This window comes from Ovis aries, chromosome 1 (assembly GCF_016772045.2).
Source record: "Ovis aries strain OAR_USU_Benz2616 breed Rambouillet chromosome 1, ARS-UI_Ramb_v3.0, whole genome shotgun sequence".
NCBI classification, from domain to species: domain Eukaryota; kingdom Metazoa; phylum Chordata; class Mammalia; order Artiodactyla; family Bovidae; genus Ovis; species Ovis aries.
Genome location: NC_056054.1, coordinates 19,965,491 through 19,992,493, shown reverse-complemented (window position 1 = coordinate 19,992,493; position 27,003 = coordinate 19,965,491). Strand labels below are relative to the sequence as shown.

Genomic DNA, 27,003 nt, shown 5'->3' with positions numbered 1-27,003 from the left:
TAGGAGAAATAATTCTCTGGTATTACTGGGTGTACTTTCTTGGGTCTGAACTTTAGGTGGTGGTGAGAACAAATGACTTTGCAACTGGAAGACAGGCTGGGAACTACACTTTAGGGAATCTCAAGTTGAAGAAAAACAAGCACATTTTATAAGCCAGACCATCCAATTTGAGAGACTGTATTTATTGCCCTTTTATCCAAATGTTTCAGCTTCACAGTGTTGCAGAGATTAAGGAGAGGTTGTATGTTCACACCTAGACCAGAACAGCCCCACCCAGGAGACCTGTATGGTGGTGACATTGACCCTAAGAATGAGAAGCCCAAGGGAAAAATAAGGCTAAAGGGACAGAGCAGGGCTTTGAAATTTCCAAATTATCTCCTCATTGTCAGCCTTGCGTCTGAGTTTGATTTAAGTGCAATAAAAGGTTTACCTCTATTTGAGTGTGTACACTTCCAGTTATTTGATGGTTATACTGTGTCTGTGTCTCCCACCAACACATGAGTTTCTCAAGTGCTGCTCTTATTCACCTTTTCCCCCCTAGCACCTAACATAGGGCCTGTCAGAGTAGAGGCTTCCTGGCCCTCTTGCAGAAAATGTGCTTGATGGCACAGAGGCCAGAACATCTGCTTGAGAACTGAGATTTTGAGTCCCACATCCAGTTTTATTCCACCTCTTTAAATGACTTCAGTGTTCTTGGGCCCTTAGTGTCCCTAGGCTATTGACATCAGCGCTGGCTTCTCAGACCAGAACTAATAAGAGGGATTTAAAATAGTGGCAGTGTGTTTCAGGTGGGTAAACCAGGACAGAGAGAAGCATATGCCATTTTCCAAATGATCCTGGGCCTAGAGTAGTGGCAGAAAGGATCCTAGTTTCCAGAGTGCCTACTGAAAGTAGTATTGCCTTTGTAGAATTCACACATCAGTGGTTACTGCAACACTGTTTTCAAGAATGAAAAGTCTGTCAGATATAGCTGTTCAGTCTAATTTTATAACTACTTCTAAGAAATAGGCTGATTTAGGTTCGTGCAGTAGCAATGCTGATTACTTAGAAGGAAATGGGAGGTTGTGTGGCTTTAAAAACATTCAGTTCTTGAGCTCCATCAAGAAGTGGCAACAGCCACATGCAGGCTAGAAGCAGTTGATTCCATTGTATGTGAGCCTTCCTCTTAAGGGCAGCTAAGGAGGGCTTCTTTGTTTGTTTTTAAATATATATTTTTAAAAATTAGAGGATAATTACAGTATTGTGATGGTTCTTGCCATACATCAACATGCATTGGCATTAGCTATACATGTGTCCCCTCCCTCTTGAACGCCCATCCTAGCTCCCTCCCCATCCCGCTCATCTAGATTTTCACAGAGCACTGGCTTTGGGTTCCCTGTGTCACACATCAAACTCGAGAGAATGGTTTCAGAGACTGAAGAGAACATGAATTAGAAACAGAGTTGAATGCTGGAGGATGTAGAGAGTGTGTGTTAGGGCACTCTGTAGTCATTTTTTATAATGAGAACCATCAACAGCCTTTTGGAACCACTTATACTGTGCTGTTAGAGGAGATAGAAATTACTGGAACCTAATCTGTACCATCCATGGGCTCTGAGTCAAGTTGGAGATACAGATATGTGAGCAGATTACTTCCCAAGAACTATGGAGAAAGTATAGGATCATATGGTGGAATGGAGAGGAAGGGACAGGACACATTAGAGCAAACCAGATAATCTTCTCCAAGTTGGACTCTGGTTGTCTTTGGGACATTTAGGAGGGCAGTTCAATCTCTGATCTGGCTGTGCTGTGAAAAGAAACTTTTAACCTTTCTTGAGACATAGAATCAGTACTTTCTTTCTAACTGGATTTATGGAGTGACTTTGTTGGGGGTAAGGGGAGAGAGGTGTTGGCACACGGAAAGCCATTTTTTGTTGTTATAGAAATAGCTTTAGCTTAGAGCTAACACTTACAAATGGACCTGGCATTTCTCCGTTTGGGTGGTTTCATCCAGTGCCAGTACAGACGTGCAGCTGTCCTAGGAGCCCTCGGGATCTGCTCTCAGGTGTCTCCCCTGGCCCAGTCCTGAAGGGTTTGTGCTGGCTTACAGAAATGCGTTCACGGCCACCTTTTGAATCTGTCAGCTTGGTCCCCATCATGGAGAGTTGAATGGATGATTAGTGTGTGCCTCTTCACTTGCTTTCGAAAGAAGCTTTATTCGTCAGACTTTCACATGACAAACTTTGGCTGAGTTCTTTCTGCGTGTCTGTGCTAGGTTAGAGATACAGAGATAATAGGATCAGTCTCTGCCCTTTAAATAGGCAGACATGTAAGTCTCTCTGCTACTGTGTGATGTATTATAATAGGAGTGAGGACAGAGAGGAATGAGAGCCAGGCGGTAGCAGTGCCTGGGCTCCTCTTTGAACCAGAGAAGGTCACCTCTCACCTCAGGGAAGTCTGACTGGGCCTTTCTTATGTCTGTTGCTTACTCCAGGCATACTTTTGAATAAAGCATTCTTTAGCTTGACTTAATGGACTTTGTATCCCGCACAGCCTGAAAATTAGTCTGGGTTCTTCAGAGCTGCACAGTGGTCTGAGTTCATATTTTATGCTCTGTAGTTAGTCTGTACTGTGGCCATGTCCAAGTTGGGTGAGAAATGCAAGCATTACAGTAGGCGCCCTTGGATTAATCAGCTTTGGAGGTGGGGGCTAGCATCCCAGATGAAGGGGTCTTACTGTATTGCCTGCACAAACAGTGCTGCCTTCTCCATGAGTCTGGGCCTCTGCTTCTGTCTTAAGACTACAGTTTTCCTGCCATAGCCTTGCTGTCTCTAGTGGAAAGCTTTTCAACCAGTTTTTCTGGAAAGGTCAGAATCTTTAGGGGGGGATCCTATTAGAATCAGGAGACCCACATCTTTACCACTCATAGTTGTAAGCTTCACTTTTCTCATCTTAAATGTAAAAATCTCAGATCTGCCCACCTGACAAGGTTGTTTGAATCACTTGGACTAGTTTATAAAGTGTTTTACAATTAATTCGTAAGGTACCACACAGGCAGAAGTAGACAGTCTTTCCCTTGCACAAGCAGCTAGGAAATATTCTCGAAGGCACTTCGCTCTTAAGATATTGCTGCTTTGCTGAATCTTTTAGTATATGGCGTACAGCCTATAGCTATAGGAAGGGACAATAGAAACACACTTAGGTCAAATGCTAAGGTTAGAGAGAAGAGAATGCAAAGGATACTTTGGAAAAGGATATTGAACCTAACCTGAGGGTACAGAGAAGACTTTTTGGAGAAGGTGATGCATGAGCTGAATCTTGAAAATTGAATTCTACTTAGTAAGTATTGTGTGTGTGTGTGCTTAGTTGCTTAGTCATGTCTGATTCTTTGTGATCCCCTGGATTGCAGCCCGCCAGGCTCCTCTGTCCATGGGGATTCTCCAGGCATAAGTACTGGAGTGCGTTGCCATGCCCTCCTCCAGGGGATTTTTCCCAACCCAAGGATCAAACCCGAATCTCCCACATTGCAGGCAGATTCTTTATTGACTGAGCCACCAGGGAAGCCCTGGTGTGCGAGACCTGGGTTCAATCCCTGGGTTGGGAAGAGCCCCTGGAAGAGGGTGTGGCAACCCACATTGTGTATGTGGTGGGGTTATATTCCAGATCAGATCAGATGAACGACATAAACAAAGGCAAACAGTATGATATGCAGACTGTGAGGCTTAAGTGGTAGGGGATAAGAATTGAAAGCAGAGGAGTCTGATCATGTACTATCTAACCTGGATTTTATTTTCTAGATAGGAAATGAAGAACCATTGTAGGCTTCTTTTAAATAATAGCTTTTTTGAGATATTACTCACATAAAATAAAATTCATCCTTCCAAAGTATACATTTCAGTGGTTTTTAGTATATTCAATTATCACCACTATTAATTTCAAATCTTTTCATCGTTCCAAAAGGAAAACCCCATGCCTTGTTCTCCCCTCCTTTCAGCCTTTGGCAACCACTAATCTTTTTTCAGTTTCTATAGCTTTGCTTAATCTGGACATTTCATAGAAATAGAATCATACAGTATATTATTGCTGGCTTTTAAGTAGGTGAGTAACACAGATTTGCATTTTACAAAGATCGTGCTGGCAGAAGTGAGGAAGGTGGATTATGGAGGTCAAGCCTAGCCTAGGCAGAGACCATTTGGAATACTGGAGTATTCAGAGGAGGACCTGAATTAAGGCAGTAGTCATGGGGATGAAAAAGGAGGGGGCAATTTGAAAACATTTAGAAGCTAAAATTATTTGGAGTTAAGAGTGGAAAGTCTAGGTGAATCCCAAGTTTCTAGCTTAGCAAACTGGGTGGAAAACGGCAGTACTAGCTGACATAAGAATACAGCTAGAGATTTAGTTTTGGGGGAAAAAGATGAGTTCATGTTTGCATATATAGAGTTCAGTGTGAATAATCCAAATGTCGTCCAGATATAGACTGGATATGCAAAGCTGAAGATTGAGAAATAAAGGTCAGTGCTGAGGATATACATTTGGGAGTCATCATTACAGAAGTGGTAATTAGAAAAGAAATGTGGAATAGTCTCCACAATAGAGCACAAGCTGTAGGCCTAGGAGAACCCTGAGACCATCACCCTTGGGGGGGATGGGAGGAAGGGCCTGCCCTAGAGTGTTCAGAGTAGCCAGAGGTAGAGAAGGCAATCTACAGTGTCACAGAAGCCAGGAGAGAAGAATCAAAAGCAACAGAAATAGCCTGTAATAGCCTGTGATAGCTAGTCTGTTTGCTCCGGGACCACAATGGCTTAGTCTCTACATGCCCAGCATTGATAGGATTCCTGAATCATATGTAAAAATGCTGAAGGAAATAATCAGCAATGTCAACAGCAGCAAAATCAAGTAATACTAAGCACTGATTTTGTCTATTGAGTTTAATGCCATGGAACTCAGAGGGATCCTCAGGGAGAACACTTCCAGCAGAAGCCAGTGAAGAAGGGATGGGAGATGAGGAAGTGAAAACAGCAAGTGTTGCCAGCCAGACTTCACTAGTCTAGACCTCATTAAAGACAGGCTCAGGAGTTTATTGAAAAACCCCATAGGAGCTAATCATGGTCAGGGTTCCTCCCCATTTTCCTTATCACCTCAGATACAGACTCCTAAAGTTGGTTCTTTTGGTTTTCAGTATTCCATCTTTGTCTTTGGCTCCAGTGCCTGGCTGCTGGCTATGGAGAAGCTTTAAGATAGGCAGGGGTCACATTCCAAATCAGAGGCAGACTGGGCTAGGCAGGCTCACCCATGTTGTGGGGCCCTGATCAACCTTGCTGTAGCCATCTTTCAGTGGCTCAAGAAGCTACTGTAAGTCACTTCCTCTTGGATGGTTGGTCTACGGTGAGTGTACGAGAGGGCTTCATGACTGTGAAGATGGGACAGAAATTGAACAGCTTTGATAAGGGCTACTGGCCATGCTGTTCCTTACTGCTGCACCTAAGCTTAATTTCACAGGATTGTTTCTGAAGGCTGTAAAGCCAGTAGTAAACAGGACTTTAGACTGATACTTGGAGACAGGAGCCTGAGTTGTTGATGAAAGAACAGGGGTAGGGGAGGAAAACAAGCAACAGATCTGAGCCGCCACTGCCTCACAAGCCAGTGCCCAATAGCCTAGACTTTGGCTGTCTAATAGACAGGCTGGCTTAGAACCCATCTTCTCATAGATTGTACAGTCAGGGAGCTGGGGTGGGGGTGGTAGATTGCTGAGCAATCCAGGGGACTGATGGAAGGGCTGAAGCCAGGACAAGCACAAGGACAGGCCTGCTTAGAAGCCAGGGACAGTTATGTCTATCAGGAAATGAGGGCAGTAGATGGTAATGAAATCACAGGCTGCTTCCAGCTCAGAAAAAGAGAGGCCAGAGTAAGGGACTACTTTGTACCTGATGTGAAGTAACCAGGTGACTTAGCAATACCTTGGCAACTATGTGCCAAGGTGAGGAAGAGGGAGGGCTAGAGGGCCTTGCCAGTCCCAGAAATGTCCCTGTGAGCCAAGGATCCCTGCTCTCTGCTGCCCCTGGAGGAAGGGGGATGGAATGAGGCGACTCCTGAGCCAGAGTGGTGAAGGTCCATTTTGAATGATATTTGGGGAAAGCTCGTTGCTGCTGTATGTTTAAAGTCATTTGGGTTCATCCTTTCTCTGGAGACAGCAGCATTTGTTCAACAAGCTTGTCTTGAACCTCTCTCATAAACTGCATACTGTGAGGAAGGCCCAAACCCGAATTTGCCCGAGAGGCTGATGGCCTCTCTGCTAGGCTGTAAGAGGAAGTGGCAGAGAGGAGTTAATGGAGTTGAGAAAGCTGAAGGTGAGAACTAGAGAGGTCAGGACTGGAAAGGTAAGCTTACCTTAAAGCACACTAAATTTTCTGAGGAAAAAAAGAATTGGGAGAATATTCCAAATAGAAAGAAAAAGTAAAAGCAAAGGCAAAGGTTTGAAGGGCCTGTTCAGGCTTGTCTGTAAGAAGTTTGGATGAAGATATGTACATAGGGGCACCAGGGGCTCAGATCACAGAACAGAGCCAGATCATGGAATTTTAATGCCAGAGGAGAGGGTGGTTATGATCTTGTGGGCAGTGAAAGTTGGTATAGGCTTGGGTACTTGTCCTGTGCATACATTACTTGGCAAGGTCAGGCCTGGTCTTTGAGTCTCTATGTTCTGAGGGAAGAATGAAGGGAGGTCAGGGTCTGATAACCCGTCTTCTTCCACTAGATTATAAGCTCCAAGAGAACAAGGGTTTCTATTCACTCTGGTATCTTTGATACTTAGAACCTTGCCTAGCACATGGAAAACAAAGATAAATATTTGTGTTTGGAGCATGGTATGAATCCTAGGGCAGCCACCCAAGATCCAGGCCTAATTCATCTCTCATGGCTATCAGAGCCCCACTGGGGTCAGCCCAAGAGCATGATTTCACCAAAAAGCAAAAGGACAAGGTGCCCTGTGGTAGTAGGGAGGGGTGGTGGGAAACTCTATGGCTGGCTGGTCCCCTCTTCTGAGCCGCATGTCTTCTTCTTTGGGAACCCTAGAACTGCCTGATAAAGAGGGATGAAAATGGTTACTCTGCAGTGGTAGCTGACTTTGGCCTGGCTGAGAAGATCCCTGATGTCAGGTGGGTAGCCCTAATGGGTGCTGGGGTCACTGAAGGGACTGAGGAAAAGGGGAAAACTCCAGCGTCCTCTTCAGAGGCTAGGACTTGGTCACAGCCCAATCTCAGCTCCCTAAATTCAGTCAATTCTGGTGTGCCCATTCTTGGGGGAGAGAAATTCCCAATAGTCAGATCTCCCATTGCACCCACCAGTGGCAAGCTCATTTTCCATACAATCTAACCCCACAGCACGGGAAGTGAGAAGCTAGCTGTGGTGGGCTCACCCTTCTGGATGGCACCTGAGGTTCTCCGAGATGAGCCCTACAATGAAAAGGTAAGTCTGGGGAAGGTGAGTCTGGGGACCCCCAAGGCCTGATTCTCTGTAGAATCCATTCTTAGCATAAAGTATCTTGGATCACCCTTCACATATAGGGTAAGGATCTATATCCTTCCTGCAAAATCAGCACTGGTACCTGTCAGCTGCCTGGTGAATGAACTGAATGAAATATGGTCAGTATTTCATTCCACTTCCTGATGGCTCAGTGGTTAAGAATCCCCCTGCAAATGCAGGAGATGTGGGTTTGATCCCTGGGTCAGGAAGATCTCCTGGAGTATGAAATAGCAACCCACTCCAGTATTCTTCCCTGGGAAATCCCACAGAGGAGCCTGGTGGGCTACAGTCCAGAGTCACAGAGTTAAGACATGACTGGGCAACTGAGCACGTGGTCAGTAGGGCCCAAGCCTGGGCTAGTGAACATGAGAGGCAGAAACCCCGCCTCTTACCCCATCGAGGGAAACTGAGATCTCACTACCCACCAGGCGGATGTGTTCTCTTATGGTATCATCCTCTGTGAGATCATCGCCCGCATCCAGGCTGATCCAGACTATCTTCCCCGAACAGAGGTGAGCTCCAGGATGGGGACCAGTGTGCCACTGGGATGGGGCTGCTTTCAAGGCCATGGAATTTTTTATTTTCTTGGGGTGGAGTTCCTGGAACTTAGTCTGTGGCTTCTTCTCTGGGGCAGTTCTCCACCTCTCCTGAGCAGGCCAACATGGGTGGAGGGGTTAATGACCTGTCTACCCATGTCCCTGCTCCTTCTCCACCATACCCATCCACAGAATTTCGGGCTAGACTATGATGCTTTCCAGCACATGGTGGGAGACTGTCCCCCAGACTTCCTGCAGCTCACCTTCAACTGCTGTAATGTGAGTATCTTCTTCTCCTGGGCTTTGGTTGGGGCTGGCTGAACCCTGTTCACCTGGTTAGGACCACATGGAGAGGCTGCTAATTAGCCTCATGAGGAACTTCTTTCTCAATGATGAGTGGCAGTGCCTATGTTCCTTCCTCTGTGCCTGTTGGACTCTGGCCCAGAGCCTTGGACCAAGGAAAGGGAAATTGCTTTGTATTATCCAGTCCTCAGCTTGTAATGTAAACCTACTACACCTTTTCTTGGATATTGATGGAGTTGGTCAGGTTTTAGTTGGACCATGCATCCAACTGGTCCAAGGCCCATAAGAAAGGCTCTTGTTAGCATTTTAGGTTTGGGGCCGCACCTACCAGTTATGACTAAGGGGTAGCTGGGACTGGTCCAGGTGGCTTCCAGAAACATGTTAGCTGCAGAACTCAACAAAGAATAGAACCAACCAATGTGAACACCCACTTTTGGAGGGCTCTATGCCAAACAAGGGGACAAGACATAGAAAGGCTGCTCTGATAGGGGAGGGTACTAGACAATAGCATCTTCCCTGACCTTCACTCTGGGGCTCAGTCTTATGGTCTGGAACCTTCAGAAAAGATCTCTTAGATACACATCTGACTCTCAAAAGATGCCAGAAACAGACTCAAATGCCATCCTCGGGATGGAAGATAGGAGGTCAGGGCTAATGGCTGCTGTGGATGACTACAGATGGACCCCAAACTACGCCCATCCTTTGTGGAGATTGGGAAGACCTTGGAGGAAATTCTGAGCCGCCTACAGGAGGAAGAGCTGGAGAGGGACAGGAAGCTGCAGCCCACAGCCAAGGGTAAGAAATGAAACCAGAATGTCCAGCCTGAACCCATGGGAGGATATTAGGATGGTGGGGGGGCAAAAGGGCTTCCACTCTAGGGCTGTGATCACAGGATCCCATGTACAGAAGAAAGGCAAAAAAGCAGGGGATGATGGGAAAAGTCATAGAGCTCTGCGCTAGCATACCGCCTCCCTTCTGAGTCTGTTTTCTCATTGTTGAATGGGGACAACAGTATCTACCTTTGCTTCCTCAAGTGGTAACACATTGTGTACGAGATACTGCTTCTGTTTGTTATGACTAGAAACGCTGACTTGACTCACTATTCTTCAGGACTCTTGGAGAAAGGATCTGGGGTGAAGCAACTGAGCTTACTGGATGACAAGATACCTCCTAAGTCCCCACACCCAAAACGTACCATCTGGCTGTCTCGAAGCCAGTCAGACATTTTCTCCAATAAGCCCCCACGTACAGTGAACGTCTTGGATCCCTACTACCAGCCACAACGAGTTGGTGCTGCTCGAGCCCCCAAAATCAACCCTTTCAGTGCTCGCCAGGACCTCAAAGGTGGCAAGATCAAGTTCTTTGACCTGCCCAGCAAATCTGTCATCTCCCTGGTATTTGACCTGGATGCACCAGGGCCTGGAACGATGCCCATGGCTGACTGGCAGGAGCCCCTGGGCCCACCTGCTCGCCGGTGGCGTTCTTTGCCTAGTTCACCTGAGTTCTTGCATCAGGAGGCTTGTCCATTTGTGGGCCGGGAAGAATCACTATCTGATGGGCCCCCACCACGCCTCAGCAGTCACAAGTACAGAGTAAGGGAGATCCCACCATTCCGAGCATCTGCCCAGCCAGCTGCTCCAGCCCATGAGGCCATGGACTGCTCCAACCCCCAGGAAGAAAATGGTTTTGGGCCCAGGCCCCAGGGGGTCAGTCCATGCCTTGCAGGTGACCCTGAGGAGATGGAGGTGGAAGAAGAAAGGCCAAGAGACTCGGCTCCAGTCCCCTTCTCTGTCTCAGGCATGGGCCTGAGGACCCAGGGAGAACAGGATGGGTGAGCAGAGTTCATCCCCACCTCACCTTGGGGACAGACCTTCAGCTGAAGCCACAGGGCCCCCTTGGTGCAAAGCCTAGACTCTTCCCCAGGGCCCACAGAGCACGCAAGCTAAGCCAAGCCAGACTCATCTGTGAGGCTCCCACTGCCCAGTGGCTATGTGAGGTGAAGTAGCCATGAGAGACATTCCTAGTTAGGGCCAATGGCTGATACGAAGCCTCTGAAATCCAGCAAGGCGCTCTGGCTCCCACCAGATCCCTGAGACTTCCCAACAGGACCAGAGGATTCCTAGTTCCTGTGAGCTGGCAGGCAGCTATTACCCCAGGTTCTTCTCCTACCCCGGGTCTGTTTCTTGCCCTTTCCTGGGACATATAAGCTAATGGATGGAACCTGGACAGGAGATCATAAAGGGCATGGCTATTTCTCAGACCTGAAGACTGGGGTGCTTCTTGCCAGAATGTCTAAGACACTTGAATAATAATTGCTGTTTGCACTTACTGCACAGCCAGACCATGTCACTACATTTCTATGCAAGGCGAGGCAGAGTGGTGGTCGTGGCTCTCAGCTAACCTATTCAAAGATCTTTTCCAGTTGATTAATCTATTTTCATATTTATGAAGGAGTCTTAATGTTCTGCCCTAAAAGACTTTCAACCTTGTGGTTGGGAGTGGGGCTGATTTTGTAGGCCCTAGGGCCTGCTCTGTGAATTTGTCGACACATGATACACCCAACTGATTTATACATGGACTGATTTCTTCCCTTTCTGCTATGGCTGGAGCTATGGGAACAGTCTGTCCTAATAGAACCACAATAAGAAATAACCAAAGATGAAGCTGGTCAGATATTTTCATATCTTGTTTCTGATTTTTTTTTTTTTGGTAAAACTTTCCCAGGACACTTTGAGATTTAAAAATGAATAAAGTCGGTGTTACAGGTGCTGGTCAGCCTTCTTACTTGTACCCTTGTTCTTCAGCCTCTGGGGTAAAGGCAGAAATGCCAGAGCAGTGCAACAGTATCTCTGCCAGGACCCCATCCTTTCCCCGAGTAGTTGGGATTAAGTCACTCACAGGCTAAAGGGATCCAGACCCCTCTGATCCACTCTCAGCTTCTCTTCCTAGGCCCTGAGTGCTGCGTGAAAGTTGGGTCAGCTGCTGCCCCAAGCCAGCTTCATCTTCTGGTTGTGGGCTTTGGAAGAACGGGAAAACTGGCTCTTAACCACTGTGAGGGGGACAGCTTTGCCACTCAGGTATACCTTGTTGTGACATTCAGGTAGCCATGGTTCAGAGCTACAGGGCTGGGATGCTTGGCTCACTCCCACATAGGCCATCACATAACCTGTCATAAAGGCATCAAAACCAGCCCGATGCAGTCCATCCCCAGGCACTGGGTTAGGACTGACTTGCCTCTCTGGCGCTTCTGAGGTGGCCATGTCAGTTGTGACTTGCCTCTCTGGCACTTCTGAGGTGGCCATGTCAGTTGTAACTTGCCTTTCTGGCACGTCTGAGGTGGCCATGTCAGTTGTCTCAGCACTTGCTGCTTTAGGCTCCATCTCCAGGTCATTTGTGTGACCTTGCCCTGAGCCAGGTTGGGTCCCAGTCTCATCCTCAGCCACCTCCTGCTCAGTTTCCTCAGGCTTGAGGTTGTCCTTACAGACCTGCTTGGTGGGAGGACTGTCTTCAGCTTCCCTAGAAGGCTGTTTCCCAGGCAGGCCCAACAAAGCCCTCCGCCGTTTTTCCTTACGTCGTCTCCGTCGCCTCTTGTCCTCCAGCGCAGCTTCATCAGTGTCAATGATAAGGTCAATATCATGGGACCGAGGACACTGTGGTCCCAGGGGGCACCAACCATAGGCCTAGAGGTAGGAAAGAAGCTTAGAGAGGGTTTCCAGGCATCAAAGTCCCTTCCCCAGTAAACGGGCAGGTGTGCTCACCGAGAAGTTGTCACAGATGCTGGTGGAATGAGTACGATAGGTGGGGGGCGGCGCACAGCAGCGGTAGTCAATATGGGCCCTCATGCTAGAAGGATAGCTGCAGAACTCCAGGGTCAGATGTGGGCTGCCAGCTGCCCGCTGCTTCCCATTTTCCCGCTCACTGCAACATAACAAAAGGATATAGGTCCACTAGCATGTAAGCTCCGTGAGAGTAGGGGTTTTTGTCTGTTCTGTTCACTGCTGAACCCTTGGCACTAAAGCAGTGCCTGGCCCATGGTAGGCACTCACTGAATATCTTAAGTGAACGAAATAATCAGGCTTATGCCAGGCCCCACCCCGTTCCCTCAACCAGTCCCTCACCATTTCCGGAAGGCATATTCTAGGTAGGAGGCCAGAAAGCGGGCATGAAACTCAGCAGCATATTTGGTGTCATAAATGCCAGCGGGGAACATTTCACAAAGGTCAGCAGTGAAGGTTCCCAAGTTCTCAGGCAGGTGTGCATAAAAGTTCTGGTAGAGGAACACCAAGTCTATCAGACCATTGTGTAGTACCAGGGGCCGGCGGGCCCGGATCAGCTCCAGGAACAGTGTCCTCACTGACTGCCTCTGACTCTCATCACCCTAGGTGGAAAGAAAGGGGTCATCAAGAAGGATAGAGTGCCTTAGGGAACCTCTTTTGCAGGACACCTGTCCCAGGCAGCCTCACCTGGAAAGTTCTCCCTTGCTTTCATCTAATTTACTGCTATTCACCAGTATATCAATCTTGTTTCTCCAGCTCTGTCACTGGTGAGGCCCCATACTCCCTAAGAAGCAGATCCTCCCCAGTGTACCCAGCCTAGAGTAGTAAGAAATGAATTCACAGAAGAGGCAGTCTCAAGGCTGAAGATCTACCTTGTCATTGCCCTTGTGGTAGGGGATTCCCTGAGCGTACTGCCGGTTGAAGTTGAAGCCATGCTGTACCAGGAACTGCACAGACTTTGGTTCTATGACATACTCTTCCATGCACAGTAGGGTCAGATTGAACACTTGCGCCAGGTATGAGTGTTCACCCTGGGAGAAAAACAGATTCTGCTACATCCAGCCTTAGGAGAAAAAAAACCTCATAGCTGATGTTCCTCAGTATTTTAATCCCTCCTTCCCTTGCCACAGATCTGGGATGGGGGTAAGAGTAACCCATACCTTGTCTGGCTGCTGCTTGAAGCAGGCGAGGCCCAGGGAGAGGATGGAACGGGTCCTGGCAGCATGACACACGGCCTTGTAACGTTCCTCGATGCACCTTGGGGTTGGGTTTGGGGGTGGCTGTGGCTGGGAGTTAGCCTCATGAAAGACCCAAACCACCCAGGACTGTGACCTCCACTCCAGGGTTGAGGTCTGCCCTTCCTGGCAAGGCTAAGACTAAAGAGATCAGGGCTTATACTTACTGGTTCAGCAAACATTTTCTGTCCCCAAGCCCACTCAGTTCCTATGGATCAGTAAAGGGAGAGCTGTTAGGTTCTGCAGTACCAGCCCTTTAACCACCACCTGCTCTCCCAGTTCCCTAGCTCTTACCGTGTCCACAGCCACAAAGTTAGCCGTCTTTATGGCCAGGAGGAGGGATGGCCACATCTCCTTGAAGTTGTCACTTTGCACATCCACCACGGGAACCTGGACTACTAGCTCCTCCCCAGATTTTGTCCTTTGGCTGACACCATCTGGAGATAAGAAGGGTGATGGATATCAATGCTCAGGAAAGAGCCAAGGGAACAGACACCAAGCTAGGCCATGGCTAGGGGCAGCTTCCCCCTCAAGAGTTATATTGCATATGCTTTATACACAGGATTGGAGTGAACAGGGCCCTAAATTTGGGGAGAGAAAGCTTGGGTCTTCCAGTGGTTGATGTAAAATTCTAGGAAAATATTTCCCCTTAGCATCAAAACCTGTAAAAGTGGAAGACTGAACTAGATAATCTGTTGAGGTTCCTTTTCCCCATATCCTGCAGGAAATACTTTGCAAGGTTTGAGGACTTCAGGCCCGTGATATCCCACAACGCTCTGTAACCGTTCCCATGGTGCCTCAGCCACAAGCGGCAGTAGCCAGGTTGCGCCAGAACCTAATAGATAACGCCCCAATCCGTCCCACTTCCTGTGGACCACAACTCCCAACCTCCCCCAATAAACAGCGCTTTCAACTCCAAACTACATCTCCCGAGATGCCCTCACTGGTCCTAACTAGCCTCCCAACACTCCAGGCTTTTGGAGGTGGGACCGCGGTGCACACCGGGACATGTAGTCTCCTCGTGGCCGATTCAAAAGGAAGGCGCAAGTCCTCTGAAACTTGAGGCCGGTTTCTTAGCACTACGAGTCCGAGGCCCTCCGCTGCCTCCGAGCGCACAGGCTTTGAAAACGGCCCCTGGGAAAGCCACTCACCGTCTGAGACCGCGGGAGCTGAGGCTGCGCCATCGTCACTCTCGGCGGCCATGACACCACGGGTCCCTCGCCAGTATAGTCAGTCACTGGGCACGGGGACTTCCGCTTCTTCTCCTGTCTTGGTTCCTGCAGTCGGGGATGGGGCGGGGTCTCATGCCCAGAATCGCCGAACGGTCGGACTACCTTTAAGATCTCCTGGGTCTGGTGCGGAAGAGGCAGCCTGGCGCGCGCTGGAATCCTATTGGCCGGCGTGGATCGGCTCGCCGCCAAAATTGGCCGGGGCCACGCCCCCTGGAGTTCGCCGTTGAGCTTGGCGCGGGAGATCACGCGGGAGGTAATTCCTTCTTCCCGTGCGACCCGGCGGGAACGCAGGCTTTCGCGTTACGCTGTCTTCATCGACTCTGCCCCGCTGTGGGGATTGGGGCTTTTATGTCTGTAGAGGATGAGATTATACCTGAGCTAAGCTTAAAGCAACCGTAGGAGTTATGCAGACTAGAGAGTGTGCGGGGGAAAAAGGATTTGGGAAAAGGCAAGCTCCTAGGAAGGGTGGAGAGCTGGTTGCATTCCAGCGAGTGAAAGGAGCCAGGGAGGGGGACAGGAGATGAGGCTGCGGAGGGTGAAAGCGACCGCTGGCGGGGACACTTTTGAAACAATAGACGCGCGTGATAATAAGGACTTGAATTAGGCTCCAGCAGTGACAGCTTGTAAGCAATTAGGAGTTATAGTTGTTCTGAGGGGTTTTGGATTTGATTTCTGCTACTGAGAGTTGTTCCTACTGTAGAGCAGAACTTTCCCAAGAGTTCCACCAAGGACTCAACCTTTTCTCTCTCTGATTATTTGCTGTTTCCAGTTCATCCTTTCTCTCTACTGAATCTTTTTGTCATCGTTCTGAATTGTTTGGATTTCTCCCATTCGGAAAAAAAGGGGTACTTTTTATGCAATTTGCCTGGCACTGTGCACAACAGTCAACAAAAGACAGCCAAGTTTCTTTCATGGAATTTTACAGTTAAGTGGGAAAAGCAGACACTGATCAAAGAATCACAAATAAACATGAAAATATGATTGGTATAAGAGCAACAATGGAGAAGTACAGAAGAGGGTAAGACTGGGGGGGTGGGGGAGAATCTGATTTGGACATTTAAGTCTAGACCTGAAGAGTGAATAAATGTTAGGTAAAACAGAAGAGCTGTTCAAGCAGAGGAAATGAACTGGGTGAGGCCTCAAGGTGGACAGACACTTTGGGAATTGAGGCAACTATTTCAGGCAAACATGGCTTGGCTTCCCTGGTGGCTCAGAGGTTAAAGCGTCTGCCTGCAATGTGGGAGACGGGTTGGATCCTTGGGTTGGGAAGATCCCCTGGAGAAGGAAATGGCAACCCACTCCAGTATTCTTGCCTGGAGAATCCCATGGAGAGGAGCCTGGTAGGCTACAGTCCACGGGGTCACAAAGAGTTGGACGCGACTGAGGGACTTCACTTTCATGGCTGGAGTACAGTGGGTGAGGGGATGAGGCAGGTTGAGCTGTTTGTATCCTGCAAAGATACATTAAGAGAATTGGCTCCTGAGAGCAATGGGTGTGACAGCCAAAGTCCTCCGGTGGCCTACAAGGTACTTTGTAATCCTATTCCTCCCACCTTGTTTGAAATGGCACCCACTCCAGTATTCTTGCCTGGAGAAGTTCATGGATAGAGGAGCCTGGAGGGCTACAGTCACAAAATGACTGAGCCACTTTCAGTTTCCCCTTCTTTACCTCTTTGACCTCACCTACTACTCACCCCTTCCATTTCTAACCACACTGACTTCCTAAGTCTACAAACACACCAGGAATCCTGCTTAGGGCCTTTGGACTAGCTTCTCAGGATACCTTTCCCACAGGTAGTCATCTATATGAATAACTCCTTTAACTGCTTTAAGTCATTGGTCAAGTATTGCTCTAACAAGGCCCACCTTGACCACGTTCTTTAACATTGCGACATTCCACCACCCTCACTTATTTCTTATCCCCTTCACAAGTCTACTTTGACTGTTTATGCTAGTTTTTATCACCTAACATCCTATATAATTGGCTGATTTTGTGCATTATTTTTTGTAGACCCCATAAACTCTATGAAGGCCCAAACCTTTGATGTTTTATTTATTGAAGTATTCCAAGTACCTAAAACTGCTTGGCATATAGTAGGCACTCCATAAGGAATTATGGAAGTCAGTGAGTTTGGTCAAGGAACTTTTGCTAGGAAGTGGGTGTGTCTTGTGGATGAGATTGGAGGAAGAAGAGAGAACATTCCTCCATATAATGGGATAAAGGAGAAGGAAAGTGTAGATGGAGGGAAGTTTATGCATTGGTTCTTTTTTTCTGAAGGCAGAAGCAAGCTCTTTTGATGAAGATGAGGTGTGAAGCATAGCTAGAATATGGAAGCAGCCTAGATGTCCATCAACACATAAGTGGATAAAGAAGTTGTGGTATATATACACAATGGAATATTGCTGCTAAGTCACTTCAGTCGTGTCCGACTCTGTGCAACCCCATAGATGGCAGCCCACTAGGCTCACCTGTCCCTGGGATTCTCCAGGCAAGAACACTGGAGTGGGTTGCCATTTCCTTCTCCAATGCATGAAAGTGAAAAGTGAAGTTGCTCAGTCATGTCCAACTCTTAGCGACCCCATGGACTGCAGCCTACCAGGCTCCTCCATCCATGGGATTTGCCAGGCAAGAGTGCTGGAGTGGGGTGCCATTGCTTTCTCCGAATGGAATATTACTCATCCATAAAAAGGAACACATTTGAGTCAGTTCTAAAGAGGTGGATGAACCTAGAACCTATTATACAGAGTGAAGTGAGTCAGAGATAAATACTGTATTCTAACACATATATATGGAATCTAGAAAAATGGTACTGAAAAATTTATTTACAGGGCAGCAGTGGAGAAACAGACAGAGGATAGACTTATGGACATTGGTAGAGGGGAGGAGAGGGTGAGATATATGGAAAGAGTAACATGGAAACTTATATTACCATATATAAAATAGATAGCCAACGGGAATTTGCTGTATGGCTCAGGAAACTCAAACAGGGGCTCTGTATTAACTGAGAGGGTTGGGATGGGAAGGGAGTTTGAAAAGGGAGGGATATATGTATACCTATGGCTGATTCAAATTGCCAACATCCGCTGGATCATCGAAAAAGCAAGAGTTCCAGAAAAACATCTATTTCTGCTTTATTGACTATGCCAAAGCCTTGGATCACAATAAACTGTGGAAAATTCTGAAAGAGATGGGAATACCAGACCACCTGATCTGCCTCTTGAGAAACCTGTATGCAGGTCAGGAAGCAACAGTTAGAACTGGACATGGAACAACAAACTGGTTCCAAACAGGAAAAGGAATATGTCAAGGCTGTATATTGTCACCCTGGTTATTTAACTTATATGCAGAGTACATCATGAGAAATGCTGGGCTGGAGGAAGCACAAGCTGGAATCAAGATTGCCAGAAGAAATATCAATAACCTCAGATATGCAGATGACACCACCCTATGGCAGAAAGTGAAGAAGCCTCTAGATGAAAGTGAAAGAGGAGAGGGAAAAAGTTGGCTTAAAGCTCAACATTTAGCAAACTAAGATCATGGCATCCGGTCCCATCACTTCATGGCAGATAGATGGGGAAACAGTGGAAACAGTGGCTGACTTTATTTTTCTGGGCTCCAAAATCACTGTAGATGGTGATTGCATCCATGAAATTAAAAGATGCTTACTCCTTCGAAGGAAAGTTATGACCAACCTAGACAGCATATTAAAAAGCAGAGACATTACTTTACCAATAAAGGTCCATCTAGTCAAGGCTATGGTTTTTCTAGTGGTCATGTATGGATGTGAGAGTTGGACTATAGAGAAAGCTGAGCGCCGAAGAATTGATGCTTTTGAAGTGTGGTGTTGGAGAAGACTCTTGAGAGTCCTTTGGACTGCAAGGAGATCCAACCAGTCCATCCTAAAGGAGGTCAGTCCTGGGTATTCATTGGAAGGACTGATGTTGAAGCTCAAACTCCAATACTTTGGCCACCTGATGTGAAGAGCTGACTCATTGGAAAAGACCCTGATGCTGGGAAAGATTGAGGGCAGGAGGGGAAGGGGAGGACAGAGGATGAGATGGTTGGATGGCATCACTGAATTGGTGGACATGGGTTTGGGTGGATTCCAGGAGTTGGTGATGGACAGGGAGGCCTGACATTCATGGGGTCGCAAAGAGTCAGACATGACTGAGCAACTGAACTGAATGGCTGATTCATGTTGAGGTTTGACAGAGAACAGCAAAATTCTGTAAAGCAATTACCCTTTAATTAAAAAAAAAAATCAGATGTGAAGCAAAAAGTTTGAGGAGAGGGTTTGAACCAGAGTTTCAGCAGGGACTGCAGCAGAGCCACGTATAGCTCTGCAGGAAGACCTTTGGAGTTTGAATCAAGTTTCCTGATCACAAGCGTCAGCTTCCTCGTAACTGAAATGGAGGTAATCCTAGAACATACCTCATGAGATTGTTAAAGAGACTGAGTAAGAACTCTGGCATGTATAACACTCACTAACTTAGCTGTTAGATAAAAGGTAAAATCAGCAGCCAGAACAGTTAGGGAGCAGTGAAGATCAACCAGATGTTTTCTCATTACTAGTGGATAGGCAGCTGTGATTTACTAAATCAGTAGAAGATTAGAAATAAAAATAGCTCATTTCCCCCTCTTCCCAGCTTGCCATCTGCTCTCAGGCAAATCTTTTACCCTCTCTGATCCTTAGTTTCTCTGTTTTCTTTTTCCCTTTGCATTTTATTTTTAAAATCATCACTGAGGTTTCTCCTTTCTATAGGATGGTTTAGACTAGATGATTACTAAAGGCTGTTTCACGGATCACCAGTCCAGGTTCAATGCATGAGACAGGGTGCTCAGGGCTAGTGCACTGGGATGACCCAGAGGGATGGGATGGGGAGGGAGGTGGGAGGGGGAGTTCAGGATGGGGAACACATGTAAACCCATGGCTGATTCATGTCAATGTATGGCAAAAACCACTACAATATTGTAAAGTAACTAGTCTCCAATTAAAATTTAGGAAAAAAAAAAAAAAGGCTGTTTCAGTGTAAATGTGCTACATCTCTAAGGAGATAAACCTCTTACACCTGAGCTCCCAGGGATATACATATGCTCCTGCACAGGAGGCTTTGGTCCTTGACTCAGCCCAGCTCTGACCTCTTATTTATGTCTCCAGGTGTATACTAATGCTGGTTCTACTAAGGCCACTTGCAGAAGTTCAGCCCTACTGGTCATACCTCAGTACCACAGCCAGCTAAGAGTAAGTAAGCCCGTGAGCATCCGGGGGGTGCTTGAGAAAAGCTAGACACTTTATATGAATGGTGTGGGGAGGGAGGTAGCTTTACCCTCTACAGGACCCTAAGATTCAGCCTCATGGTGACTGACATACTTTGGCTGGGCCACTCTGTTCTAGCTGATCATGAAGAAGCCACGAGCAGCTGTGGGGAATCGAAGTGGTCGCAGGAAGCAGGCATCCAGCCAGGAGGGAAAGGAGAAATGTGCCTTTGGCAGCAGCCAGGCCAAGCCGTCTGCCCCCAGTGGTGAGGATCTGGGTCCTAATCAGACTCAGGGGCTGGTTTAATTGGCCATGAAAGGGGGCAAATTCAGGCTGAGAAGAGAGCATGGTATGTATCAAGTCATTAGGGGACTAATTAAGGATCTAATTCTGACTTTGCTCTGTACTTTGGGATAATTGCTCTGTATAAGATGCTTTCTATCAGTGACATGGAGCAGTAGTTTGTGCATTTCCTTCCTCACTTGGCTTTCATGGGATCCAACGAGTTTATCAGCCTGAACGTGTTCTGTGAATGGGAAGGCCCTCCACAGGTGTATGTTTGGCAGAAACTTGGATTTTCATTATGATCCAGAGACAAAGGAGCCAGGGGTACCTCCCTGGGGAAATAAAGGCTAGAAACTTGACAGCCTAAAACCAGGCCTCTGGTGCACAGCCTGTGCAGGGATGATCCCTGAGTTTTCTGAAACCCCAGCAGGCCCGGCCAGGCAGCAGAAGGCGTTATTGCAGGCCTCTGTCTCCCCATACCATCTATTCCGAGATGTGGCTGAGGTCACAGCCTTCCAGGAGAGCTTGCTGGGCTGGTATGACCAAAAGAAGCGGGACCTACCCTGGAGAAGGCTGGTAGGAGGACAATGGATGTGAGGGGGTAGGTAGGAGACTGGTGCCCAGCGCCTTCCACACTAACTGTCCATCTGGGATTGCATTGGCAGGTGGAGGGTGAGGTGGACCTAGACAGGCGGGCATACGCTGGTGAGTACATCTCCTTGGAGCAGGGCTACTTTGCCTAGACAACCTCAGGTTTGGGGTCTAGGAGCTGTGGGCTAAGAGTAGGGCAGCCAGCGGTGTCCTCACGTCAGCCCCTCTTCCCCAGTGTGGGTCTCAGAGGTCATGCTGCAGCAGACCCAGGTTGCCACGGTGATCAACTATTATACCCGATGGATGCAGGTGACTTCCGGGAACAAAGGGATGGGTCAGTCATGGTCCAGACCCCAGATGACTCCTTGGGGGTGGGGATAAAATAAGGCCTCCTCCACTTCCTTCACCTTTGGCCTCATCTCTTTTTGTCTGCCTTCGGGCTGTAGAAGTGGCCAACGCTGCAGGACCTGGCCAGTGCTTCCCTGGAGGTGAGAACCACCCTAGGGTAGGGGGAATGGGGACTACTGAGGACCGATCCCGGACCCCTCTGACCTCTGACCTCATGCACAGGAAGTTAACCAACTCTGGGCCGGCCTGGGCTATTACTCTCGAGGCCGGTGGCTACAGGAAGGAGCCCGGAAGGTAAGGGGTTGACGAGGGGTCTGGAAGCTCCAGGATCTTGGGTGCCTCGTAACCATGAACCTTCCCATTCCAATCAGGTGGTAGAGGAGCTAGGGGGCCACATGCCACGTACAGCAGAGACCCTGCAGCAGTTCCTACCTGGGGTAGGGCGGTACACAGCCGGAGCTATTGCTTCCATAGCCTTTGGCCAGGTGAGCCCACCACCCACCCCCATATTGTACGTGCCCACCTTCCTCCCAGACCAGGCTGACTCTGGACTCCTCTGTGCCAGGCCGCCGGAGTGGTAGATGGGAACGTCATACGGGTGCTGTGCCGTGTCCGAGCCATAGGTGCTGATCCTGGCAGCACTCTTGTCTCCCAGCACCTCTGGTAGGATACTAGCGTAAAGGGGAAGATTGGAAAAGGTGTCTCCAAAGGGTCTTTGGCTCAGAGCAATATTCCCTTCTTGTAGGAGCCTAGCCCAGCAGCTGGTGGACCCAGCCCGGCCAGGGGACTTTAACCAAGCAGCCATGGAGTTGGGGGCCATAGTGTGCACCCCGCAGCGCCCACTCTGCAGCCACTGCCCTGTGCAGAGCCTGTGCCGGGCACGCCAGAGGGTGAGCCACCCAAGGAAGGGAGGCAGTCAGGGGTCCTAGGGAGTGACCACTGCCCCATGGCATCCTGCCCTGTCTGTGCCTCTCAGGTGGAGCGGGAGCAGCTCTCAGCCTCACAGAGCCTGCCCGGCAGTTGTGATGTGGAGGAGTGTGGTGAGTGGCAGCCCCAGCCCTTCCCTGTGCTGTCAGGGAGGTGCCTGTGGCAGCCTCATTCCCTTTCATCCTACAACTGAGTCAGATTCTACAGAGCTGGGCAAAGACCTGCTCTTTGGGCTTGGCACCTGAGCCCACTCGGCCTGAGTGAGGCTCTTGATCTCTCTTCCCAGCTCCCAACTCTGGACAATGCCCGCTGTGTGTGCCTCCCACAGAGCCCTGGGACCAAACCCTGGGAGTAACCAACTTTCCCAGAAAGGCCAGCCGCAAGCCCCCCAGGGAGGAGTGCTCTGCCATCTGTGTTCTGGAGCAGCCCAAGGCTCTTGGGGGTGCCCGCATTCTGCTGGTGCAGAGGCCCAACTCAGGTACCTGGACCCTGGGAGTGCCGTGAGGTGGCATGAGCAACAGGGAAGAAATGGAGGCAGCAGCAGCTAAGGCCCCACCCACGCCTGGCTGCCCTTCCTCTCAGGTCTGCTGGCAGGACTGTGGGAGTTCCCATCGGTGAGTGTGAATGCGGAAGCCTCAGGGCAGCATCAGCGGGAGGCCCTGCAGCAGGAACTACAGAGTTGGGTGGGGCCCCTCCCGGACATGCGCCTTCATCACCTGGGGCAGGTGAGTGAGGAGAGAAGTGCCCAGGAATGATGGCTTCTGTGGCCACATCTCCAGGTCTGTTTCAGCCTCTTGGCACCCCCTAGGTGGTCCACACCTTCTCTCACATCAAGATGACATACCAAGTATACGGTCAGGTCCTGGAAGAACACACCCCAGTGACCATTGTACCACCTGGTGCTCGCTGGCTGACCCGGGAGGACTTTCACACTGCAGCCGTCTCCACCGCCATGAAAAAGGCACTACCTTTGTTGTCTTTGTTGTGTTTTTTCCTGTTCCCTGCATGTTCTGAGTAAACCTGTTACTATGTAAACAAATGAAAAACATATCTTAAACAAAAGGGCTGGGGCATGAAGTTAAGGGTAGAATACAGAGGTTTGTCTCTTTGCGGGAAAGATGCCAGCCCTGCACTTCCCTCTTCTCATGTAGGTATTCCGCATGTATGAGGGCCAACAGCCTGGCACCTGCAAGGTGAGTCTCTTGGCCCTCACCCAGCCATCTCTCCCCAGGGCCAAATCTACAGGTTTTCAGTGAGTTAAGTGATGCATGTTTGGGTGAACAGTCTGCATGACAGAGTTCACTGGGGCAAGAGGAATAGTTTTTGACCTGAAGACCTTACAGGTAGAGAGGGGACAGGAGCAAATGATGGGGACAGTAGAGTCACAGTGTGTGAAATGTTTGTACTCAGTTTTGTGGGATATGAAGTGGGGAGCTATCATTTCTATCTGGGAGATAAGAATCAGGAATGGATGCTTGGAAGAAGCAGCTGGTAATCTAGGTCCTAGAACTAAATCATTTTCTCCAGGTTTGGAAGGAGAATCAGCAGTAAAGATATTCTTTCCTGGCCCAAGAGTTGTATGAGCCAAGGTGAAGTACCATACAGCCTGTGAGCTGTTGGATTAGTTGGAGTTGTTAGCAGGACTGGCCCAGGCCAATGAAGGCCCTGAAGGATTTTAGGTGGAGAGAGGAGTCAGATTTGGCTATTAGAAAGACTACCTCAGGCTGCCTTTTAAAGAATTGATTGATTGAAGAGTTAGACACTGGAAACAGGATGGAAGCTTTACAGTATTAAGGCTAAAATCTGAGCTAGATCAGTGGTGCGAGGGGGGGGCGAGGTGCAAGGAAGACTCTCTACTGTCACTCGCTGTTTCCTTCCTTTGTCTTCTGCACAGGGTTCCAAAAGATCCCAGGTGGCCACCCTGTCCAAACGGAAAAAGTCCAGTCCAGGCCAGCAAGTCCTGGAGAGTTTCTTTCGGCCCCACGTCCCCACTGATGCACCCAGCCTCAACACTGCAGCCCAGTGATGCCTCCACCCTGCTGAGAATCCTGTTTAATAAAATACTTAGTTTTGTAGTCATTCTGGAGGCTTCCCACCCTCTCCTGAGCCCCTTCATTCCTCACCTCTGAGGGACCCAGAAAGTGGTAGAGCTCTGTTTGGTGCTGACTTCTGTTGAGCTCCCAGCCAGCCCTGGGCAGATGGAGGAGGGGGGTGTTCTGTCCTCCTCCAACCCCAGAAAGGGAGAAGGCAGCTGCAGGGAGCCCCTGCCAGTGGCTTACATCCAGCACTCGCTGGCCAGGTCTCTGATTGGAGCTGCGTTATCACCCTAGAGCAGGTGGTTGGGCTTAGCCCTGACTCAGCCCCTCCTTCCTGCAGTGGCTTCTCCCTAGGGAGCAGGGAAGCACAGAGGAGAATTTATTTTGCCTTAGACTCCTGTGCTCAGTGACTCTTTGGCGACCCCATGGACTGTAGCCCACCAGGCTCCTCTATTCATGGAATTTTCTAGGCAAAAATGCTGGAGTGGGTTGCGATGTAGATCATTTGTTTAGGGGTACATTACATATGGAGCGACACTGCAGGAAAACAAGTTTTTAATCATAATATTGGAGGTGTGGTGGAGAGAAATGAGGTCAGAAAGACAAGGAGGATTCAGAAATACTGATTATGTTTAATTTCCTAATCATATAATTCTGCTATTCTTTACACTTTGCCTATATATTAGATACAGACAATATGAGAAATACTTCACAGTTTAAAAAATCCCACCTCTCTGGACCCCTGTGAGAGTTTCAGCTTCTGGCAGGTACTGATGAGATGGAAGCCCCTAAAGACAAAAGCATTTACTCCAGGCCTCTGTGAATGTCCCTCAGTTCCAGCAGGCCCTATGCTGAACTTTCCAATGCGCCGGGACAGCCAGCTGCATCCAGCTTGGGCCCTTTGCAGGCTTCTTGGACCCTGGCAGCTTGCTCCTGCACAGACTGCCACAGGGCCCGAATGTTGCCCTCACCAAAGCCAGTGGCCCCCTGTCTCTGGATCAGCTCCAGGAAGAAAGTGTCCTCCGCAAACAGGGACTTGGTGAAGACCTGAAGCAGAAACTCTCCTCTGTCACCATCTAGCAAGACTCCCTGTTGGGCCAGCAGGTTAGGCTCCTGCCCTGCAGCCAGGATCTGCTCCTCCTTGCCTGGCTGCTGGTAGTAGGCCTTAGGAGGAGTCAGAAGCTGACCCCCAGCCCCTGCCACCCCTTCAATGGCTTCCTTGATACTGGGTGTGTACAGCCCTACGTGCTGCAATCCAGGCCCCCTGTTCCGGGCCAGAAACTGCTCCACCTGGTCCTGTCCGCTGGTGGCCCTTGGCAGGGACTCTGCCAGCACAAGGGTGGGGACAGCGCAGCCGACAGGGCCCTGCAGAGCGGTGAGCCTTAGCCCGCCAAGCCCAGACCCTGCTGGCACCTCCAGGCCCAGCTCTGGATCCTCATCTGGACTCAGTGGCAGGTGGTGAAAGCCTAGACAGTCGTGGAACCAGTGCATCAGTTTTGGGGAGCTGCTGGGGTTGCAGGCCAAGGTCAGGTGATCCACGTGGCTGAACCAGCCAGGGCCGGGTGCCGAGGGTACAGGACTAAAGCCAGGCAGGAAGGGCCCACTGAAGCCAGTGCGCTCCAGCAGAGTCAGGCTGAGGTTGCCTGCCGGCGAGCTGACCACGGCATAGGTGGCAGCGCCCTGCTCATCTCGCACGCTGACAGGGGGCACCGGCACGCTGCAGCCCAGCGCCGCCAGCGCCCGGGCGGCAGCACCCGCGTCGGCCACGTCGAAGCACAGGTTTGTGGCGCTGGGTATCCCATGATGCGGGTCCAGGCCATACAGCGGCTCTCTGGGGCCCGCGCCCTCATTCACCAAAAAGACAGCGTCGCCGCTGCTCAGAGCCAGTTGCCTCCAGCCGTCTGCTTCCCGCACTGCCAAAGGCTGAAAGCCAAAGAGGCGCTGCAGATCCCGGGCGAGGGGTAGCCCTGCCGGCACGTGGAAGGCAATATGACACAGACGGCGGACGGGCGCGGCCATAGCGGTCTGGATGGCGACCCTGGCCTGTCCTTTCCCTGGGGATGCTCACTTGTTCAGGACTCCGAGACGCTCAGTCTTGTCGTTGAAAGCCTGTGGAGTCCAATTTTGCCCGCAAAGCACCTTCCTCGATCTTTTTCTGGCAGAGGCCGCAGACGGACCCCCTTGGGGGCTTGCAGTTCGTGCTTCCGAGCTACCGCAAACTGGAGCTGCCTGGGGACCACCAAGTCTGAGCTGCGGCTTTTGAGAACCACGTGGAAGCAAGGCAGGGAAGGGGCGGGAGAAGGGGCGGAGCCAGTGACTGCAGCTGCCATGCTCCACCTTCTGCTCAGCCTGTGTCGCTGACGGTAACCCGGGGACACAGGACTGCCCCCTCCCACGGCCTCTGGCTGGGCCTCACCCTTGAGCACTGACCTTCCCATGGCCTCTGTCTGGGCCACACACCCTTGGGCACTGATTCTCCCTTCCCCCAACTCTCGAGATCACAATAGCTGCCTTCACTAGATTCCAGGCATTGGGCTCCCATTCATGTTCCAACCTCAGAGCAAAGGGAATCAGCTCTAGTTGGGGGGAAAGCCCGGATTTTCTCCCTACAAGCACGGAATTTCTTAGCAATTTTCCTGCTTTAGCTTAAAATATTTGGAGAATTTTGCTTTTAAGTCTTAATGTTCCTAACACTTAAAATGCTTTAAGTTACAAATTTTCACTCTTTCTCCAAAGTCGTGCAGAGAAATTTATGTTATAGGAAGATAGACCATTTATATAGCTCCTAATGTAGCCACACGTTCCAGGAAACAAACTCACTCAGAAGGACAATGCAGATAGTGGGGTGCAGTTTATTACACCGGCGGCCCCAAGGCAGAGTCTCCTCTTAGCCAAGGACCCCGACCAGCATATGCGAAAATCTTTTATACCCCATGTATATGTGTCTGAACCCACCACTCCAAATTCCTTGAAACTTACA

At 49.4% G+C, this 27,003-nt stretch overlaps 4 protein-coding genes across 18 annotated transcripts in view; 2 read left to right on the top strand and 2 right to left on the bottom strand.

The window, feature by feature from the left end:
• Positions 1-11,104, top strand: part of TESK2 (testis associated actin remodelling kinase 2) — a 142,677-nt gene extending 131,573 nt beyond the window's left edge. For 4 of the 9 annotated variants that reach the window (XM_060404989.1, XM_060405023.1, XM_060405112.1 and 1 more), the window contains 6 exons: positions 7,048-7,130; positions 7,356-7,440; positions 7,926-8,009; positions 8,226-8,312; positions 9,014-9,131; positions 9,447-11,104. In XM_060404989.1, the coding sequence (XP_060260972.1) occupies positions 7,048-7,130; positions 7,356-7,440; positions 7,926-8,009; positions 8,226-8,312; positions 9,014-9,131; positions 9,447-10,171 (1,182 nt within the window). In that variant the 3' untranslated portion in view covers positions 10,172-11,104. Of the gene's footprint in view, positions 1-7,047; positions 7,131-7,355; positions 7,441-7,925; positions 8,313-9,013; positions 9,132-9,446 lie in introns of all 9 variants that reach the window. The other 5 variants (XM_060404864.1, XM_060404825.1, XM_027969237.3 and 2 more) reach the window with 2 other exon arrangements.
• On the bottom strand, positions 162-14,741 carry TOE1 (target of EGR1, exonuclease). Of its 2 annotated transcripts, none has more exons than XM_012125241.5 (8): positions 14,499-14,741; positions 13,642-13,784; positions 13,515-13,555; positions 13,273-13,369; positions 12,985-13,143; positions 12,455-12,714; positions 12,095-12,254; positions 162-12,016 (listed from the first exon to the last, which is right to left on the bottom strand). In XM_012125241.5, exons 1-8 carry the CDS (start codon positions 14,548-14,550, stop codon positions 11,312-11,314), a joined length of 1,617 nt encoding a protein of 538 aa, XP_011980631.1. In that variant the 5' UTR covers positions 14,551-14,741; the 3' UTR covers positions 162-11,311. The 2 variants fall into 2 exon arrangements, with proteins under 2 accessions (XP_011980631.1, XP_011980797.1); XM_012125407.5 differs by lacking the exon at positions 14,499-14,741 and adding an exon at positions 14,079-14,157.
• MUTYH (mutY DNA glycosylase) lies at positions 14,644-24,066 on the top strand. Of its 6 annotated transcripts, none has more exons than XM_012125633.4 (17): positions 14,644-14,832; positions 19,738-19,821; positions 19,975-20,101; positions 20,552-20,697; positions 20,787-20,826; positions 20,948-21,021; positions 21,159-21,200; positions 21,283-21,354; positions 21,432-21,545; positions 21,626-21,723; positions 21,806-21,950; positions 22,037-22,100; positions 22,274-22,465; positions 22,570-22,712; positions 22,796-22,948; positions 23,139-23,180; positions 23,882-24,066. In XM_012125633.4, exons 3-17 carry the CDS (start codon positions 19,981-19,983, stop codon positions 24,011-24,013), a joined length of 1,578 nt encoding a protein of 525 aa, XP_011981023.4. In that variant the 5' UTR covers positions 14,644-14,832; positions 19,738-19,821; positions 19,975-19,980; the 3' UTR covers positions 24,014-24,066. The 6 variants fall into 6 exon arrangements, with proteins under 6 accessions (XP_011981023.4, XP_014947431.3, XP_060261234.1 ...); XM_015091945.3 differs by having other exon boundaries at positions 20,549-20,697; positions 22,316-22,465; XM_060405251.1 differs by having other exon boundaries at positions 20,549-20,697; positions 22,570-22,601.
• A 569-nt stretch (positions 24,067-24,635) lies between these two features.
• HPDL (4-hydroxyphenylpyruvate dioxygenase like) lies at positions 24,636-26,306 on the bottom strand. Its single transcript, XM_004001909.5, has one exon. It carries the CDS (start codon positions 26,040-26,042, stop codon positions 24,870-24,872), a length of 1,173 nt encoding a protein of 390 aa, XP_004001958.2. The 5' UTR covers positions 26,043-26,306; the 3' UTR covers positions 24,636-24,869.
• Between the last annotated feature and the right edge of the window lie 697 nt (positions 26,307-27,003).

Coding starts and splice junctions, on each gene's coding strand:
- TOE1 (XM_012125241.5), bottom strand. CDS start 14,550: ATGGCCGCCGAGAGTGACGATGGCGCAGCCTCAGCTCCCGCGGTCTCA. Junction 13,556..13,641: donor ACTTTGTGGCTGTGGACACG/GTAAGAGCTAGG, acceptor ACTGATCCATAG/GAACTGAGTGGGCTTGGGGA. Junction 12,255..12,454: donor GAATATGCCTTCCGGAAATG/GTGAGGGACTGG, acceptor GTTATGTTGCAG/TGAGCGGGAAAATGGGAAGC.
- MUTYH (XM_060405296.1), top strand. CDS start 19,981: ATGAAGAAGCCACGAGCAGCTGTGGGGAATCGAAGTGGTCGCAGGAAG. Junction 21,355..21,431: donor TACAGGAAGGAGCCCGGAAG/GTAAGGGGTTGA, acceptor CATTCCAATCAG/GTGGTAGAGGAGCTAGGGGG. Junction 22,101..22,273: donor TTGTGATGTGGAGGAGTGTG/GTGAGTGGCAGC, acceptor CTCTCTTCCCAG/CTCCCAACTCTGGACAATGC.
- HPDL (XM_004001909.5), bottom strand. CDS start 26,042: ATGGCCGCGCCCGTCCGCCGTCTGTGTCATATTGCCTTCCACGTGCCG.